We start from the raw sequence: 18,725 nt of genomic DNA on the forward strand, positions 1-18,725 counted from the left end.
CAGCTCCATCAGTAAATTGCACATGTACCTTGCCTTTCACACAGTCAATGCGCCTTGTGCACACAAAGTTGTGATCCTGTCTGCCAGTTAGTTTGCTGTGTGCCTGGAAGTTGCGCATACAGAAATCAGCTGGCTTGAAGCAACGTCTGCTTCAAAACGTTGAATGTATTTTACTGTCTTGTATCATCAAACCCACTGGATTAATCAATTTTTGCCAAGCAATTGATCATTAGATCATTAACATGATGATTGCCAGCTTGCAGCCTAATTCAGAAATTACTTTAACAAAGTAGTGGGCGGCACGGTGGCACAGTGGTTAGCACTGCTGCCTCACAGCGCCTGTAGATCCGGGTTCAATTCAGGTGAATTGGCCAAGCTAAATTGCTTGTAGTGTTAGGTAAGGGGTAAATGTAGGGGTATGGGTGGGTTGCGCTTCGGCGGGTCGGAGTGGACTTGTTGGGCCGAAGGGCCTGTTTCCACACTGTAAGTCTAACCTAAAGTGGACGTAGTGAAATCAATGTCTACCACCAGGACTATCATCATGGTTGGTCACATTCATTGGAGTTTAGATGAATGAGAGGCAATCTCATTGAAACATATTAAGATGCTTGACAGGGTAAATGCTAAGAGGATGTTTTCCCTCACGAAAAATCCTTGTGTATATCTAAGCCTAAGATAGATAAAGTATTGATCCATAGGGGAAATCAAAGTTTACGGGTAAGGGGAGGTAAGTAGATGTGAGGATTGTTGGATCAGCCATGATCCTGTCGAATAGCAGAGCAGGCTCAACAGGCCAAAGAGTCTGCTCCTATTGTTATTTCTTATTGTCTTATGATCTTAATTGGCTCTATGAAGCATAACATTAAGGAGCAAACATTTGCTCAGTTAATCAGCTAACTGGATTGAAGGAAGTTTAAAATCCAACAAAACACGTCCAGAGACAAGTCACCCATTCATCTGATTTTCTTGTTTTATTCATTCATCCTAACAAAGTTAACAGTTGGACCACAACTTCCTCCAGTAATTTTGAGCTATTTGTGCTCCATACAAAAAAAAACCAAATTTAATAACATTAAGATTTTTCTAAAAAAGTTAACAAAACCACTCTGTATTTAAAGAAACTCTATGCAACAAAAACAAAAAAATAAAAAGACAAATTAAATCAAACATCAGCAATATTCTACAATTGCAACGACCCAATCAAACTTAGCGGGAAGAGGGGAACTTTCCCATCCCTGATCTTTGGAGTGAAATTGGTAAAAGCAGCATAGAGAGAATTACACAGGCAATCTTATGTATCTATGGGTTCTCAACAGTCTATTTGATTGACAGGACAGGTGATGGAAAATATTTAGAGCAATTCAAGCTGTTCTCGGGGTTTCACAGGAGTCAAAGTGAAGCATACAGCTTTTGAAAGATAGAAATTACAGGCTACATTCAACTTGCCAGTTTCTGCAAATTTAAGTTCATCTACACAAGGGTGACAGATTCTGTTTCAAGATCCAGTGTCACAAAGGTGACTAAGTATCTTGGCTTTCATATAAGTTATACAAAACTGCAGGGAGATAACTGACGTGTTAAAACTTTTAAAAGTTTTAAGTCTTAAATTGTGTCCTGGAAAAGCCCTTCTTTACTAAAGGAATCACCAGAGTGCTTCTCATTTAGAATCCGCAAAGGCAAGATCTACTTTGTTTTCCTTTTCGGGCACAGAATAATCTATGTGGAATGCATAGCATCACATCAAGCGGCCTCAACACCACCTTCTTTAGGGATCACAGTCAATGCCGATCTTTGTCAGCAAGACTCACAACCCATGACGAAAGAGAATGAAATAGGCCATTCTGCTCTGCTCTCCACATGAGGCTCCACCACACACCTTCATCTTACACTTCAGTGTATTACACTACCTCCTTCTCCCTCATGTGCTTATCCAATTTATTTACCTGAACCATTCCTTGTGGTTAGGAGTTTCACACTCCAATCATTCCGGTTAAAGGGATCAGAAAACCAGGAAATGTGTTCTAATGCCGCAACTCAAATCAACTTATCATCAGGGTCTCACTCGATTCCCTACTTTTCAATTGTACTTATTTTAATCAACCTGTTACGACATATCTCTAGTACAGGTTAGATTTGAACCCAGCCCTTCTAGTGCAGGGATAGGGGCATTAGACCACTATTTTCAAATTTATTCCTAAGGAAATGAACAACATTACTTTATTTGATTAGCTTCTGTATTTGAGATATTTTTAATCAGCTTGTTCAAACATGTTATGATGTTGGGATTTGAACCTGGGTCTTCTGGGCTACTTTCTGTATTTGGATGGCTGGGTCCCTTTGTTCATCTCCCTCATTTGGTCTCTGTTTTCCCAAAGAATATGAAAGCTCCCTATCAAAATACAAGAGCTTCGATTTATCTGTATTGACAGTAATGAATAGGCCATGGCAGGTGTCCTGTCCCTTGGGTTGAAGGTTGTGGGGGACCTTCAGGAGTCCGAGGAGGGGAGGGGAGAGCTATGTTATGATTCCAGCTTGGATGGGTTGAGGGAAAAAAAGGAACATTACAGATATGGACTTTGTATGAAGTTGTATAATTTTCTCAGCATGAATTTTTGAGAAGGCTCAAGTTGGAATGATTGATGTTTTTTCACAATAATGTTCAGGTTCATGTGCACAATGTAGTCCATCTTTCTTACTTCCATTCTCCGGATGTGAGAAATACTGACAAAGCTCCATCTGATGCTTATCCCTCTCAGTTTGCCTTAGAAAATGGTGAATGGTCTTCCTCTTAGGATGCTACATATTAATCCAGGAACCAGGTCTCATTCACAGTGCAACAGACTGGGAAAGAATTAAGATGATCACTAAAAATGATCTTTTTGAAATTTAGGAGAGATTTGCATTATTTAACGCTTAAAAGATCCCAATTGCTGTAATTTTGCAAAAGGTGATCAGATACTGGGAAAAAAAATGAAAGTCCATTGAAGAATTTCACAAAACAAAAATTAATTGACAAAATGGTGATAGGAGAATCTCCTCCGTAAATAGGTAGCTTGAACTAGGATGGCCAAACAATTTTCACGTCAATACTTTTCTTAAGTGGAGTGCTTCAAGAAGGTTTTGAACATCTTAAAAGGCAGAGATTGCTGAAGAGAAAGCTGCCTTTGATGTGTGAGAACAGGAGAAGCATGGAGCTGTATCCAAGTGGAGGAACCTTGAGTCCAAACTGCACATTTTCTTCTGCTACAATTCGTAAGGTAGAAGGATAGAAGGATGAATGAATGCTCTGATATTTTTTATCCACTTCTTTTCTGAGAGAGGAAAGATTGCTGTCTTCTCCCAGACAGCAAAGTATTCAGATTTAGTACTTGTTGCCATTTAGGTTGAACAATGTTCTTGTAGGGAGTGGCTGACAAATTGAAGATACCACAAAATGTATTTCGCCCCTCATTGAGAAACATTGGGTCTTTATTTTGGGGTGGAGAGGGGTAGAGAACAGAAATCATTTGGAATGAAAATAACGTGATCTGATCAAAGTGGAATGCACAAGCTGATTGGCACTTGAAGGGGAAGAAATCAAATCCTGACTGTTTGTTTGTCCTGATAAAATAAGAGAAGGATGTAAACAGGGATAATGCCAAGGCTCATAAGTTCAATCCACTTCTGTTAATCCACATGGTCTCCTGAACTCTTGTCCCCTCTCATGGATCCATTTATTGGAAACTACGAATGAAATAATTAACAATCAAGAAATAATTAACAATTAACAAGAGATTAAAGCTCTTCAACACATCATAATCTAGTATAAGGATAGTAAATTATTCAGATGAGTTGTAAATACAAAAACATGCAAATTTGGAGCCGAAGTAGGCTATCTGTTAGTGTTGGCAAAAGTGAGGACTGCAGATACTGGAGATTAGAGTTGAGAGTGTGGCGCTGGAAAAGCACAGCATGCCAGGTAGCATCCCAGGAGCAGGAGAATCAATGTTTCGGGCAAAAGGAATGAAGGGCTTTTGCCCAATACATGATTCTCCTGCTCCATGGATGCTGCCTGACCTGCTGTGCTTGATCTGGTAGTATTCCAACCTCCATATTCCCAATCATCTTTGATAACCTGAGAGATAGTGAGGACAGCAGATGGTGGAGACAGAGCTGATAAAGTGTGGTGCTGGAAAAGGCACAGCAGATCAGGCAGCATCTGAGGAGCAAGAGAATCGATGTTTCGGTCTTAGCCCTTCATCAGGATAACCTGAGATTCATGTAAGGCAAAGGTATCTATCTACATCACCCTTAAATATATTTACTGAGTTGAACAAACCTCAGAATAAAATGCTCCACATCTATGTCCTAGAAGAGCAATCCCTAACTTTAAAATAGTATGTCCTAGGTATAAGTAATAGAGATGTACAGCACAAAAACAGATTCTTCAGTCTAACTCATCTGCACCAACTAGATATCCTAAACTGATCTGGTCCCATTTACCAGCATTTATTCCTATTCATGTGCCCATTCAGATACCTTTTAAATATTGTAATTGTACCAGCCTCCACCACCTCCATATATGCACTATCCTCTGCATGAAAAGGTTGCCCCTAAGGGTTGTTTTAAATCTTTCCCCTTTCACCCTAAACTTATGCTCTCTAGTTTTGGACTCCTCTATCCTGGGAAATAGATCTTGGCTATTCACCCTATCAATGTCCCTCATGATTTATAAACCTTGATAAGGTCTCCCCACAGTCTGTGATGCCCTGGGGAAAATAGCCCCAGCATGTTTAGCCTGTCCCGATAGCTCAAACCCTCCAACCCTGACAACATCCTTGTAAATTCTTTCTGAACCCTTTCAAGTTTAACAGCATCTTTCCAACAGCAGGGTGACCAGAATTCAATGCAGTATTCTAAAAGTGGCCTAACCAATGTCCTGTACAGACACAATATGAAGTCCCAACTGCTATATTCAATGTACTGAACAATAAAGGCAAGCATGCCAAATGCCTTCTTCAACAGCCCATCTACTGTGACCTCACTTTCACGGAACTGCACTCCTCAGTCTTTGTTCGGTAACACTCCCCAGGGCCCTACCATTAACTTTATAAGTCCTGCCCTGGTTTGCCTTACCAAAATGCATGTTTGGTATGCACCAAAATACCAAAATAACCTCACGTTTATCTAAATGAAGTTCCATCTGCCACTCCTTGGCCCATTGGCTTAACTGAACAAGAAACCGTTGTATTCTAAGGTAACCTTCTTCATTGTCCACTACACCACCAATGGTTGGTGTTATCTGTAAACCTACTAACCATGCCGTCTATGTTCACATCCAAATCATTTCTATAAATGACAGAAAGCAGGGGATCAAGAACCAATTCTTGTAGCATTGACTGATCACAGGCTTCCAGTCTGAAAAATAATCCTGTATCACCACCTTCAAGTCAGTTTGTATCCAGTTGGCTAGCTTCTCCTGAATCCCATGTGATCCAACCTTAATAACCAGTCTACCATGCGGAACTTTGTTGAATGCCTTGTCCACACAGACAATGTCTACCACCCTGCCTTCATAATTCTGGACTGAACCACAAGAGAAATTAACTTTCCACATTCAGTTTGTCAAAATTACTTAGGATTGTGTGCACTTTTAATCCAATCACCTCTCACTCTTCTAAACTCCAAGTATCAAGCTAGTGATCTTCATCTGTATTGTGGAGGTCCCGATGTTGGACTGAGGTTTACAAAGTTAAAAATCACACAATGCCAGGTTATAGTCCAACAGGTTTACTTGGAAGCACTAGCTTTCAGAGCTTACTCCACAACCACCTGATGAAGGAGCAGTACTCCAAAAGCTAGTGCTCCCAAATAAACCTGTTGGACTATAATCTGGTGTTGTGCAATTTTTAACTTTATCTGTATTACATTTCCATTTTTCCTTAAATAAGGAGACCAAAACTGCATAATTGATTTCCAACAGAAGAAACACAGTAATAATAACTCTCATATTGTCCTTCTTCCATGCTGTACGTCATGACTGAGGCAATTTTTACTTTTGAGGAGGAGATACAAATTATGGAGATGACAAATAAAAGAGAAAGGGCTGTTCCCTGGAATAGAAAGTGAGCTCGTGCAAACCAGGATTGTTGGCTCTTTTGGTTCCTCATCAATTTGTGAAAGTCAATGGTTTTACAATCCAACCTTAACACAGATGGTGTTTCACCTGTTGTGTATCTTATTTCATACCAGAAGATAATGAGATTGATTTTGGAGGCACCCCAATTATCACTGAGTACTCTGTTCACCCAATGAAGCCATATAACTAATTAAGTGTCTCATCACAAAGATAATTCTAGTTACTCAAGGGATCCTTGAAAAATGAGTGTACATGGATGTGACAGTCATGTATTTATATTACTAGATTAATAATCTACACAACGTGACTTCAAATCTCACCCTGTAAATTGAAAATATACATTCATATCTAATAAGTGGAATGATAAGCTCATATCAGCAAAAATTGTCATGAAGCTATTGGATTAGTGCAAAAACCCATCTGGTTTATTGATGCTCTTTAGGGAAGGATACTTGCCAGGCTCACCTTGCCTGGTCAATGAACTGCCCTCTGAAATGGCCTAGCAAGACACTCAAACCATTGGAGCTAAAAATGTGTTGCTGGAAAAGCGCAGCAGGTCAGGCAGCATCCAAGGAACAGGAGATTCGACATTTCGGGCATAAGCCCTTCTTCAAAGCACTGGGGCAGGAAAATGAATGTTCACAATTTCAGAACAAGTTATTCATTTAGTCATTGTTGGGAACACTCTGGCTTTTCATTTGTCAGGGTATGGTGAAAATAAAGAGTCTGACAGTGATTACGATTAAGGTTTGAGAAGTAACATGGCTTCGTAACAGCGCTATGGATTAACCCACAGCAAGGACAACAGCAGTTCAAGAAGGGAGCTCACCACCAGCTTGTGAAGGTCAATTAGGGATGGCCACCAAATGTTAGCCTGCCAGGGACACTTTATGACTCAATATATGAACAGAGTACCAGCCACCAAAGTACAACTGAAGCTGAAACATATGGTTATGTTAGTCCTAATAAAAAACAGGCTCACAAACTGGCACAAAAGTATTAATTTTGTTCAGAGAGGTCACATGGATAATTGGTGTGAGAAATGAAAAAGAACAATATGTAGATGTTGTCAGAAACGCTTTCTTAATGCTGGAGCTGAGGTTCATTGGTGTTGAGAAGAAGGCAGTTTATTGAAAGTTTCTCCAGCACTTTGTTTTTATTTCAGATCTCCATCATCTGCTGTATTTTGTATTTGGCCTTTCCTGTATCAAATGCCTTAGGAGTGCTGGACATTGCCACTGCATTCCAGACACAGGAAAAGAAATGATTCTATTCGCGAATAGAATGTCTCAGCACAAGAGCTTAATGGAAAGAAGATTTTTTTCTACAAAACGATGTGCATATTTTGACAGAGTCTGACATATAGATTGATATACATTTCTTTATTCATTCACTTTACACTCAAACCACAAGAAATAAACAGCCTTGTGGCTATTAACAGTAGACATTATGAAGCACTTACCCCATTTACTTCCTACTAATACTGGACAGGCTGCATGCCGCGTCCTGTAATCACCTTCTCCACTTCTAAAGAGGTTATACCAAAATACTGCTGTACCCTGAAAATTACAAACCAAAATTTAGATTGTATCCTTAAAATTAGAATATCATAGACAGGTAAAATGCTTTTTAACAGTTAAGGTGAAACTGTCCTGCATATTTGCTTTTTAAGAATTAAAATAACAATTGATCAATTGAAAGTTCCCTTTCTACTAACAAAATGGAATAATCCTTTCATGGTGAAGTCTGCCGTGCTGGAATCGTTGCTTGTCATTGCTAGGAACTATATTCAAATCTATTCCAGGCAATTTGGGAGGTAAAGAAATGTCTCCATAATGAATAAACTTCAGCAGCATCAGTTTAACATGAGTTGGGATCTGTAGACAAAGGTAGTTCAGACAATCACAGAATCCTTACAGTGTGGAAACAGGTCGTTTGGTCCATCAAGTCCATACCAACCTTTTGAACAGCATCCCACCCAGACCTTCACCCCCAATCCTAAGCCACTAACCCTGCATTTCCCATGGCCATTCCACCCAGCCTGCACATTTCTGGACACTGTCAGCAATTTAGCGAGGCCAATCTACCTAATCTGCATATCTTTGGACTGTGGGAGTAAACCAGAGCAGACATGGAAAGAATGTGCAACCTTTACACAGACAGTTGTCTGAGGGGATAATTGAACCCGGATCTCCGATGCTATGGCAGCAATGCTAACCACTGAGCCATTTTTCTGCCCCTTGGGGATGGAAAGAGCAATTTGTATGCAATGAGCAAAGACAGCATCATCTACTAAAAGCTATATTTTCCATCTCTGAGCTACTTTCAAACGAAGCCACAAGAACAAGGGTCGGGCATCCATCCCAGCTGTACAACAAGATCATGATTGATCTACACCTTCTTTCCATTTATCCTCTTTTGTCTCTTATCAAAGAAAACTTTGATATTTCACTCATCTCAGAATTCACATTCTTTTTTTCAGGGTGCAACTGGAATACTGCGTAATTGGCAGATTTTTAAACGGTGACAATCAAATTCCATAAACTGAAGCAATTCATTGGCTTCTCTTCCAAAAAAATCCAAGTGGGAAGTAAAAAAAAAATTGTTGTTTGTTCATCACTTTCTAGAGTTAATCTTCAAGCATCAAATCTATAACTTAAAGGATTTGAAGTTCCTTCTGTTTGTTTTCTCCTAGATCTCTACTTGTATTTGGCAGTGAGTGGATCTGAAATAATATGAACCAATCAGATCATGGTGACTCAAATCTTAACATAAATGCTGAGACGAAGGGTGAGAGTTATCAGAAGATGGACATTTTGAAGAATTAACTTAGTTGATAGGCTTTACCAGGCTTGGGCCCAGTATAGCTGAGAGATTAAAAAATCAGATGTTATTAAAGAAAAAAAATGAATGATTATAACAAAGCAGATTTCTCTGAGATTTAACAGAACACCACATATCTATTCATTTCAAACTTAATCATATGTAGAAAACAAACAATTGGTAATGTAAAATTGGTATAAACGGTTACCTTTTTGGGGTATATGGCAGCACCAAAATCAGGAAATACTGTGGCTCCTCCTGCTGGAACATCACTCATCTGGTATACAGAATTGCAAACAGATTTGTAAATACTGTGCCAAATGACTGTATGGAGAAGTTGCTTTCATGTTAAATGAATACAGCTGAAGCTATGGCAGTCTCGATTTGAAACAATCACTTATGTTAAATGCATGCAGCTGATGCAACATAACTCGGCTGTTCAAGAGACTTTAGCTGCAAACAGTCAACGTCACCATAAGCAACATGTATAAACAGCAATTGATAGCACTGCTAATGCTAATGACAGAGAATACAGTTTAAACTCTTGCTGTTTCATCTCACACCTTAATAAAAGTCCTTAGCTTTTGTTTGACTGTCTGATGGAGTCACATGGCTGACCTACCTTTTTTCTCTTGCAGGTATGGACTGAGCTGCAATGCCTTTTCTGTTTAACCTTCTGTCTGCTCTTAAATGCCGATGAAGATTCTATTGATTCCCCCCAAGCCCTCTCTCTCACAATAGGTTCAAGCACAAAGAACTCAATTTTCTTGGCTTCACCTGGTGCATCTCAAGGTGAGCAGGCACAGCATTACAAGGTTCTGCCATGGCCCTCTTGGGTACGAGGCAAACAAGCGATTATTGCCCAACAATGATTCTATCACACCTACTTAGCTCACTTAGTGTGGGAAGTGTGTGGTTTTCACTCTGCACAACTACAAAGCAGTATAGTTAGCTTTGGGGGGGGGGCGGGGGTGCTTGGTGAGAGATGGATAAAAGTTCCATCATTCACAACTATGTAATAATGGTTTCAGGCCTGGCACTGTTCCAAGTTATACTTTTATTTTCACTGGGATTTTTCTAGTCCTCTCTTAACATTGTGTTCTCGCTGGAAATGATTCCAAAGGCAATGGAGACTACCTTTCACATTTTACTGTTCATGTGGAAGCCTGTGACCAAAGTAAGCAATAGCTAAAGCCATAACGTCAGGAAATAAGTACGTGTACATACTAACAGGGCTTGCTGGATCATGCTCCAACATGCATAGCCAAATTAACTTTTCCCTCCCTGAGCCTATGAATTTTAACATTAAAATAATAACTTTTTAATTACACACTTACGGAGTTGGAACAAAAACACTAGCTCACTGAGTTATAAGATCTCACTTATTGAAATTTTCAAACTAACACCAAAAATATGGTCCTTGTCAGTGAATACAACAATGATCTTTGGCAAGCATTCAGACAGAATGAACAAACATCTTGACAAGCTAGACCCTCCCAAGGAAGAATGGTTAGGCTTTGGCCAGTGCTTAGGTCAGCAAATTTCAATGAGCACTACAGCCAAACAGAGAAACCCGCTTGCTATTATTCATGTCTGCTTCCAGAGAAGTGACATATGCCACAACTTCCAGCTATATGTACCTTTCCATTCCCCAGTCCAAGGCCACCTCTGCAAAAGAAAGTCCTGATCCTATCATCCTTCAGTAAGCAACGCTGATAATGTCTGCTGATAATTTCTATAATCTGCACTACATAGATCTGAAAAACTGTGTATTTTTAACTGTAACATAGTTTGGTTGAATTCAATTAAAAATAACTTTCAAGAATGTATTCAATATCTGTTTAGCAAACTGCACTGATATGTTTTGACATATTGAGATCAGACATTGCGTACATGACAAAGATGTTTTTAAATAAAGCACGAAACAATGAAATGAAACCTTTAACAGCTAATATAGCAAATTCTTGCATTAAGCAGGCAACAGGGCAGGCAGTGAACATTGACAGCATGACAAAGCTCTCGACATTACATACAGAAGCATTACATTTAACACGAAGCATTACACATGATATAACTCTAAGTGCTGAAACAACATTGCAGTAAACACCCCTTTCCATGCCATGAGTAAAAATAAGTCAATTTATTTTAAGTGTCAGATAAGCCACCATAAGGATAACTATCATCATTGACTTGGCAATGAAAGACTATCAGATGCACAGTGCATGATTTCAATGCCCTCAAATAAAGGGCCCACTTCAAATATAAACTACAAATACCAAGCACTTTACAATAATTGTTGCTGGGAACAATTTTCTGAAAGTTTTTACATTTCACAGAACCTCAAACATAAATCTGCAGCATTCTAGACAGAATATATAAAAGTTACAATGTGAAAACAGGTGATTCAGCACAACCAGTTCATGTCAGCATTTACTCCTGACACAAACACAAAATCTTTTAATTAAAAATGAATGGTACACCATATAAACAGTGGAAACCCCTATAAAAGCACATGACGAAAGACAGCATTGAAATCTGTTGTGTAAATTGTTTAAGCCTTCATCAGAACAGACATGACCAAACAGATGACACTGCTGAGGACAAACTAGGCCATATTTAAGAGAATCCAGGGTGTTGAGGAGGCAAGTAACAGATCAAAAGGTATAATATTTGATTCAGGGTTCAACCAGCAAATGAGACAAAATATCAAAAACAGCCCTCCATGTCCTTTTACCCATAAATCTCAAACAAGACAAGCCAATGCGCGAGAAATCTTGATTCCAATAAAATAGACATTGAAGACCAAGTTTTGGGACTTGCATGGGCTATTTTGTAAGTCCCCATTGTTGCAGTGTATGGTATAATCATTTTTTTTGGTACCATGCCAATATACATCTGTTGTACTTTGTGAAGCACATTGGGATTTCTTTTGATATTATAGATACTACATATGTGCAAGTGGTTATTATACAATGGCAAACCACATAGTATGAACTACTCATGGCCTTACAACAGAAGGGAAACTGTACAATTTTATGGATACTATGGACCTGATTTTAACTCCTGAAGCTTTGAATGAGTTTCTCTTTGTAAAAGTGGATGTCAACTCTCTACTTTGATCTGTGGTCCTCCTCAAAACTCCTCTTGCTTTACTTCCAAGTCTTTCCTTCAAAGGTGATTCTTTGAACTGACCAGACAGGTGCTACCCAGTACATTAACAATTCATTCCCTTGCTGATGCTGGCTTCCCTACTGTGCATTTCCTGGCCCATGTCCATTTAACAATTGCTATTTGTCTTTTTATTTCAATTTCCATTGCTGCATTATCAGTTCAGCACAAAGATAATAAGATAGAAAATGACATTAAAAAAGGATTCAATATGTGGCTATGGTACTGATGCAAGAACATGCAATGAGGAATAAATGATTGAATTAGAGTCAGCTTGTATTCCAGATGGCAAATTACATTGTGAGATGTTATCTTGCACAGTTTTATAAACTCCAGCGAATATCATGCAAAAATAGAACTTAAGAGTTAAAAACCTTCAATAAGGGAACATAAAGTATAAGTGCCTGCTCACTATAGCTGATGTGATAATTTCTTGATCAATAGCTTTGCCCAACTTGCTTCAATAGGTCTGCATTTTTGCCAACTCCATTTTGATTTTCTGCAACCTCCTCCTCCCTTGCTTTAGTGATTTGTTCACAATCACATTAATTCGCTATCATAGTTAGACAATGTGGATAATAAGCTTTACAGCATCATTGAGTTTCCTAAACGACAACTTCCCCAGCCAACTATTCCAAACTCCAGTCACCAATGCCAACAGGATTAAACATGTTTTTAAGTGGCTTAAGTTCATCAAATCTTTAAGTTTCCTTGTTATGCTATGCCACAGTGAACAGTTGTACTTACTTGGCAGTTAGGTTCTCCTCTTTGATTAATGTTCAATTTGCTGGGATATGTGCTGGACTTGGAAGGAATGGACAATGAGCTAAACCATATAATCCTTATAAAGCCTTCCTGCATTGAATGCATTGCGAAGGAGCCGAGGAAATTTGCCTCAATAAAAAAGCGCCAGGAGTGGGGCAGGAGGAGAATAACAGAATTGTAGAGTATAGCCCTGAAGGAGGTCTCTCAGCCCATCGAGTCTGCACCTGAACAGCAATCCAGTTAATCTCACTACCGTGCTCTTTTCCCATATCTCTGCAATTTTTTCTTCATTTTTTTTGTTCCCAATATCCTTTGGTAGCTTCCCGTTGAATCCTCTTCCAGCATCTTATTGAACAGTGTGTTCCAAATTCTAACCAATCATTGCATGAAATGAGCTTTTACAGGTCGCCTTTAACTGTGACCCTCCAATCTTGAGCCATTAGCAATAATTTGTTTTGTTTATTCTGTCTAAATACCTCTCTCGGGTCACATCTTCCTCGGTTTCAAGGAGATAAACCCAAACTTCTTCAAGTCTCCCCAGTAACTCGATTCACTCATCTGTAGAACTTTCCCATTAATTAATTTTGTACATTTTTAACAGCAAATTCATCACCTCAAAAGGTCCTAATAATAGTTCAATGCTTCACCTGAAATGACTTGAATCAGCAGCTCAGTAGGATGAGAGGAAAATGTGTCTTCCTCACAGCCAGAAAGCTGTTAAGAGTCATTTACCAGGGGCCATCTGCCACCACAGTATGCTCATTTCAGTTGGGAGAATGTTCATTCTTGGGAAAAGACAGTACCTTTTGAGTACTTCTCCTTGAGTTTCACTTTCGAAGGTCGGGCTGCAGAGTTGAAATCAATTCTCAAAAGAGATAACAAGGGAAACTACTTTTAATAACAGCCATACTGAAAGCAGGAAATGAGGCAACAGACTGCATCAGGATTGCCAACTAGTTGTATTAACCATCGGCATAATGTAGTCCTGTTCCATGCTTCAGGGCATTTTTTTTTGGTGTGGGCAAAATTAAGCTGCAAGAGATTGCAATCAGTAACATTAAAGAAATGCGGACAAAGGGTAGGCTGATGATGTGAACTCATACAGCAATCTGATTCTAATCAGCATCCCAGCACGGGTTTAACAAGTGGTGGAGGCAGTGAGTGTCATTGCGATAATTCTGCAGAATATGAATCCAAACAAGGGCTTTTTCAAGTGATTACATTCAATTTCTGAGAAATGTAAACTCGAAGCGGCAGCTTTGCTTTAACTTTGCAACTGCAAATCAATGTAAAATTTATCCTGGCAAGCTTCATCCTTTTACTTGCCAATTTATTCATTGTCTTTTGCATAATAGTGCTCATTAAGGAGAAAACATTGATGGAGTTAAGGAAAACGAGATAAAATCATGAAGGAGGATGTGCTAGCAAGGCTTCATGAATTTAAGTGTCAAGGTGCTCATGTAGAGTTTCAGTACTGTTGAATGAACTGCTTCAGCGCTGTAAATATTATTTAATAATTGTATTTCATGTGACTATACTCTCACCTCTTTCTCCTACAAAAAAAAGAGTTCCAAGTACAAAGGGTAAATGGGTAGTTATTTCTTTCATTGAGAAAACAAAGACAGGATGCACTGTTCCAGGATACCAAAGGGACTGAAAGAGAAGTAAAGTACTTCACAAAGTAGGTAACAAGAAAACTTAAGTTAAGGTGATACACGGGGACCTGGCTCAACATCTTGACATTGAAATTCTGATTATGGATTTCAAATCCCTTCATGGCTTTGACTCGCGCCATCCCTGCAATCTCTTAACATCCCAGGATCTTCTGAGGTTTCTACATTCATCCAATTCTAATCTTTTGTGTTCCCCCAGCTTCCACTGGCCCATCATTGGTAGATGTGTCTTCAGCTGCCCAGCTCATGGGCCCTAGAATTAAAGTGTAGGCAATCCCTGCCTAAATTTCTTCCACTGTTTCGTCCTTTATGACAATTTTTAAAACATGCCTCTCTGATAATGCCTTTGTTCATGGATGTCCTGTTATATGGCTTGGCATTAAATTTTGTTTGATGGAGGACCTGTGAAATCTGTTGTACACTCCTGTGCATTGCTGTGTTTCACTATGTTAAAGGTGCTACTTAAACGCCAGTTGTTGTTGTTGCTCATACAATATACACCAGTAAACATTCTTTCCATTGAAGTCAATAGGAGGCCGCCATCAATTTGTTCAGCCCACTCCAAGGCACTCACCACATTCCTCCACTATGCAATTTTCAATGATATTCAAAGTTACCCCACCTCCAAGCTTTTAAATTGCTGAAGACTGCCAGAGGAAGATAAGACCCAGGGTGGTTTGGAGTTCCATAACTTCGAGCTTCTGTGAAAGAATGAGTCAAATGAAACTAATTGCAGGATAGTGTAGGTATTGAACTATCATCAGTTAATGGGTGCTTAAAGAATAGGCAAGCACTGAGGAGCATCAACATTAAAGAGAAAAAAACAAGTTTCAATGGTGAAAGACTGAATTGTAGAAGTTAGGGGAAGATTCCCCCATTAGATGCTGAAGAATCACTTCACTTTCACAGTAACCTCTTCAAGCAAAGAACGGGTAGCCATGACTAGACCTCTTCACCAGTGAGGCTTAAGATCAATAGTGAAAAATTTGCCTCTGTTGCCAGCTCACAGATTGTGCAGTCAGATTGTACAAAAGAAACTGGGTAGCGTCACTAAATAAATATGACTATGGCATTTGGCATAGGATTTCTTAGTAATGTATAAATAATTTGCATGTGTAGCTTTAAGAAAAGTCTGTGCTTGCCAGCATCAATTTCCAGTGCTGGTCTCTGGAGTAGTTTTTCTGGTTCATGTAAGAGGATTAAATTTTTATTTTTAATTGTTAGAGCGTTTTGAATTCTACCTGCTGCAAATTAATGTCAGAACACTAGTAGATGGTTGGCATCGAATGTGTGCATAACGTGAGACATGTGTAGACCATAATCAAAAGTATGTTGCTTCTCAAAGATAGGATAACTGCACCCAGCCTGACCATGTAGGTCTGTTGTCATAATTTTTTTTAAATTGGTGCTTCTGTAGTTCAGCATATGGGAGATCCATGCATACACCAGAACAGGCCCACAGTTCTGCTGTTGAGAAAAAGACATCTTATTTACACGCAGTAAAAGAGGAGGGTTAATTCTCAAAGATCGCTTGCCTGTGATCTGCACATCAAATACAAAAAACGAAAAGACCTCCAGCTTCTGGGGTAATGTCCTCTTTCAGAACTGAGGCGTAATTTGAAGCGACACTGAGATTTGCACCGCAAATCTTGCCTTCCACTTTTCCAAATTTGAAAATTCTCGCTCAGCCTTTAATTATTAGCCTTGCAACATCAGTGTTTCCTCGATAGACAGAAGTAGAGCAGTGCAGCAACAACTTGGTAACTCAATAAATTAGTTACAGCACTCTCAGTATTAACAAACTAGCTGAAGGCAAAGGATGTGGAATGCTGTATCAACTGATGAGGGTTCCCTGTGCGTTAGGATATTTGTTGGCTACATTGCTGTTTCAACCAATCTAAATAGTGAACATGATTTAAGCAGACAGGAGTGAGTCTGAGCAAACATTAGCACCCTGATGAAGAGTTACTGAAAAATGAAATGTTAACTCTCGCTTTCTCCCCAAATACGCTGCTAGATCTACTGAGTTTTTTCAGCACATTTTGATTTTTTTTTGTCTCAAGCATTGGTTTAGATGTGTGTTTTTTTATATGCCCAACTAAACAGGCAATATTCTATCATCAGCAAGACACTTTTAAACATTCATACAGATTTTTTTTTTCCTTTTATAAGTACAAACCTACAGAGGATAAGGAGCCAGGAAAGATTCAAAGTTTATTTATTAAATTATTAACATCCTTTTTCACTGATAATGGATGCTTCGAAGATTGCATACAGGAGGTAAACCACTCACATCATTCATTATTTATTCATACCAATATATCCATGTTTTGATGCCAACAGCCACAATCAGTTATTTGATTAACATTATAACTGCACTGAAACCCCTTTAGGATTCAGACCAAACAGAAAGGTTCCTTTCTGACAGCTTGTGGTAATGTTTACTGAAGCTGGATAGAGAGCTGGGGTAAAAAGGTAAGTCCACAAATGGAAAACAGTAACCCAAGTGCTGTTCTTCCTGTCCATCCCTCCTCCAGTTATTCCAGTGTGCATTACCGGTTCCTGCTAAATTAATTGGAGCGCCATCAGACACGGAGGTTCGTGTTTACACTGCCTCCACTGGCAGCAGATGGAACCCACGAAGACTTTTGGGTCTATCGGAGGTATAACATTTAAATCAATATGCTGTCGTTTATTTGGAAGTGGTGAACTTATCCGGGCCCTGCTTTTATGAAAACAACATCAAGCAAGTAACTGATTTAATTTGAAATGGTTATTGGAAAAAGTGTAAGAGATGGAACTCAGCAGATTTTGTCTTCTGCAGGCTGGCATGGGGCTGATGGCTTCCTTCTGTACAGGTGTATACCATATCCTTCAATACCTCATCATCACACTCACATTTTGATGCTGTTCCATCCCAGCTCAAAGATTATTTAGGTCGGTGATGTTTGAACAATTTCATGCCTGCCTGTTGGAAAATCTTCTCTGGTGCTCTGCAGTTGTCTTTTCCCTTTGTTTCTTCCTCTGACTTTCATATCTTCCTCCATTTTTGCAGCTAGCTCTAGCAATCTCTTGTGAATCCACTTTATTACCTTTCCCTGTACCATCAAAAGCTTACTAGAAATTTCTCCCTTTAATCATGTCTCTGATCTCAGGCCCCATAAACCTTCAATCTAAGAATACCTCTCCTATTTTGTAGAGCATTCTAAAAAGAGAGGAATTGTAAAAATATAAATTGTTCAAACTGATATGTCATACTTCTGGCTTTGACAAGAGGAATGCAGTAGCCCGACATTTACATAGTAAATATTAACCCAGAAACTTTTGTATCTCATAACATTTCCATAATATTGAGAGGTCTGTATTAGATTGTATTGGGCATAGTATTTAAGATTAACATAGAGTGAAGAGAATCCCTTGCACATAAATGCAGTGCAATCAATTTTCTGTCCTCATGAATTAATGGAATGGATATTGAGCAGGCTCTTTTACAGACAGGCCCACTCTCCCTCCTGGCTGTGCATCTAAATGATCCAAAATGTCCATGTGCAATAACAGGATAATTTTCCCTCATCTTCACCTCCTCCCATGTTGAAGAGCACAACAAGCCACAGAGATATACTGGGCAACCCTGAGTGATGAGACTAGCTTACTTGCTGATTTATTTGGTTACTAAATGTCTGTCCTACCCAATCGATCATCACACATACTTACGTAGTTTAAAAGAGTGGCAAGACGATTTCCAGTGCCTAATTCTTTGAAAGCATCCTGTTCCTCTTTCTATAAAATGAAATGAGAATGAATACACGCACAGCAAAAGCACGGAGCATGGACGACCACACATGGGTACTTACATAATTTAGAAACGTAGCTAGTCTATTCCCCTGCGTCGCAAGGTTGCTGTCGAAAGGGCGCTGCAACAGATTTCATTTTTAGAGAAAAAAGACAAGTTTATCTAGACTTCTTTCTATTGAGCTTCTAAACCTTAAATGGATGCTTTCACCATACAAATCTCAGTAAAAAGTTACAGAGTTCATGAACTTGGAACTGGCCTCTACTTGTAGAAATGTACCTGTGATGCTGCCATTGACTGAATGCAGACAGATACTGATGTACTTGAACTTGTGGACAGAGAGGGTTCAGTCTGGGATTGTTGAAAGAAACACCAGATCAAAACC

The 18,725-nt window shown here is 39.1% G+C and overlaps 1 protein-coding gene across 3 annotated transcripts in view; it reads right to left on the reverse strand.

Annotated features, from left to right (window-relative positions):
• Nucleotides 1-952: 952 nt before the first annotated feature.
• The window catches only part of LOC132823468 (prolyl 4-hydroxylase subunit alpha-2-like), a 94,870-nt gene continuing 77,097 nt past the window's right edge, over nt 953-18,725 (reverse strand). For 2 of the 3 annotated variants that reach the window (XM_060837368.1, XM_060837369.1), the window contains exons 12-15: nt 18,262-18,327; nt 9,150-9,218; nt 7,581-7,677; nt 953-3,723 (exon numbers count right to left, since the gene is read on the reverse strand). In XM_060837368.1, the coding sequence (XP_060693351.1) occupies nt 3,653-3,723; nt 7,581-7,677; nt 9,150-9,218; nt 18,262-18,327 (303 nt within the window). In that variant the 3' untranslated portion in view covers nt 953-3,652. Of the gene's footprint in view, nt 3,724-7,580; nt 7,678-9,149; nt 9,219-18,261; nt 18,328-18,401; nt 18,462-18,725 lie in introns of all 3 variants that reach the window. The other variant, XM_060837370.1, reaches the window with a different exon arrangement.

Source organism: Hemiscyllium ocellatum, chromosome 16 (genome assembly GCF_020745735.1).
Source record: "Hemiscyllium ocellatum isolate sHemOce1 chromosome 16, sHemOce1.pat.X.cur, whole genome shotgun sequence".
NCBI lineage: Eukaryota > Metazoa > Chordata > Chondrichthyes > Orectolobiformes > Hemiscylliidae > Hemiscyllium > Hemiscyllium ocellatum.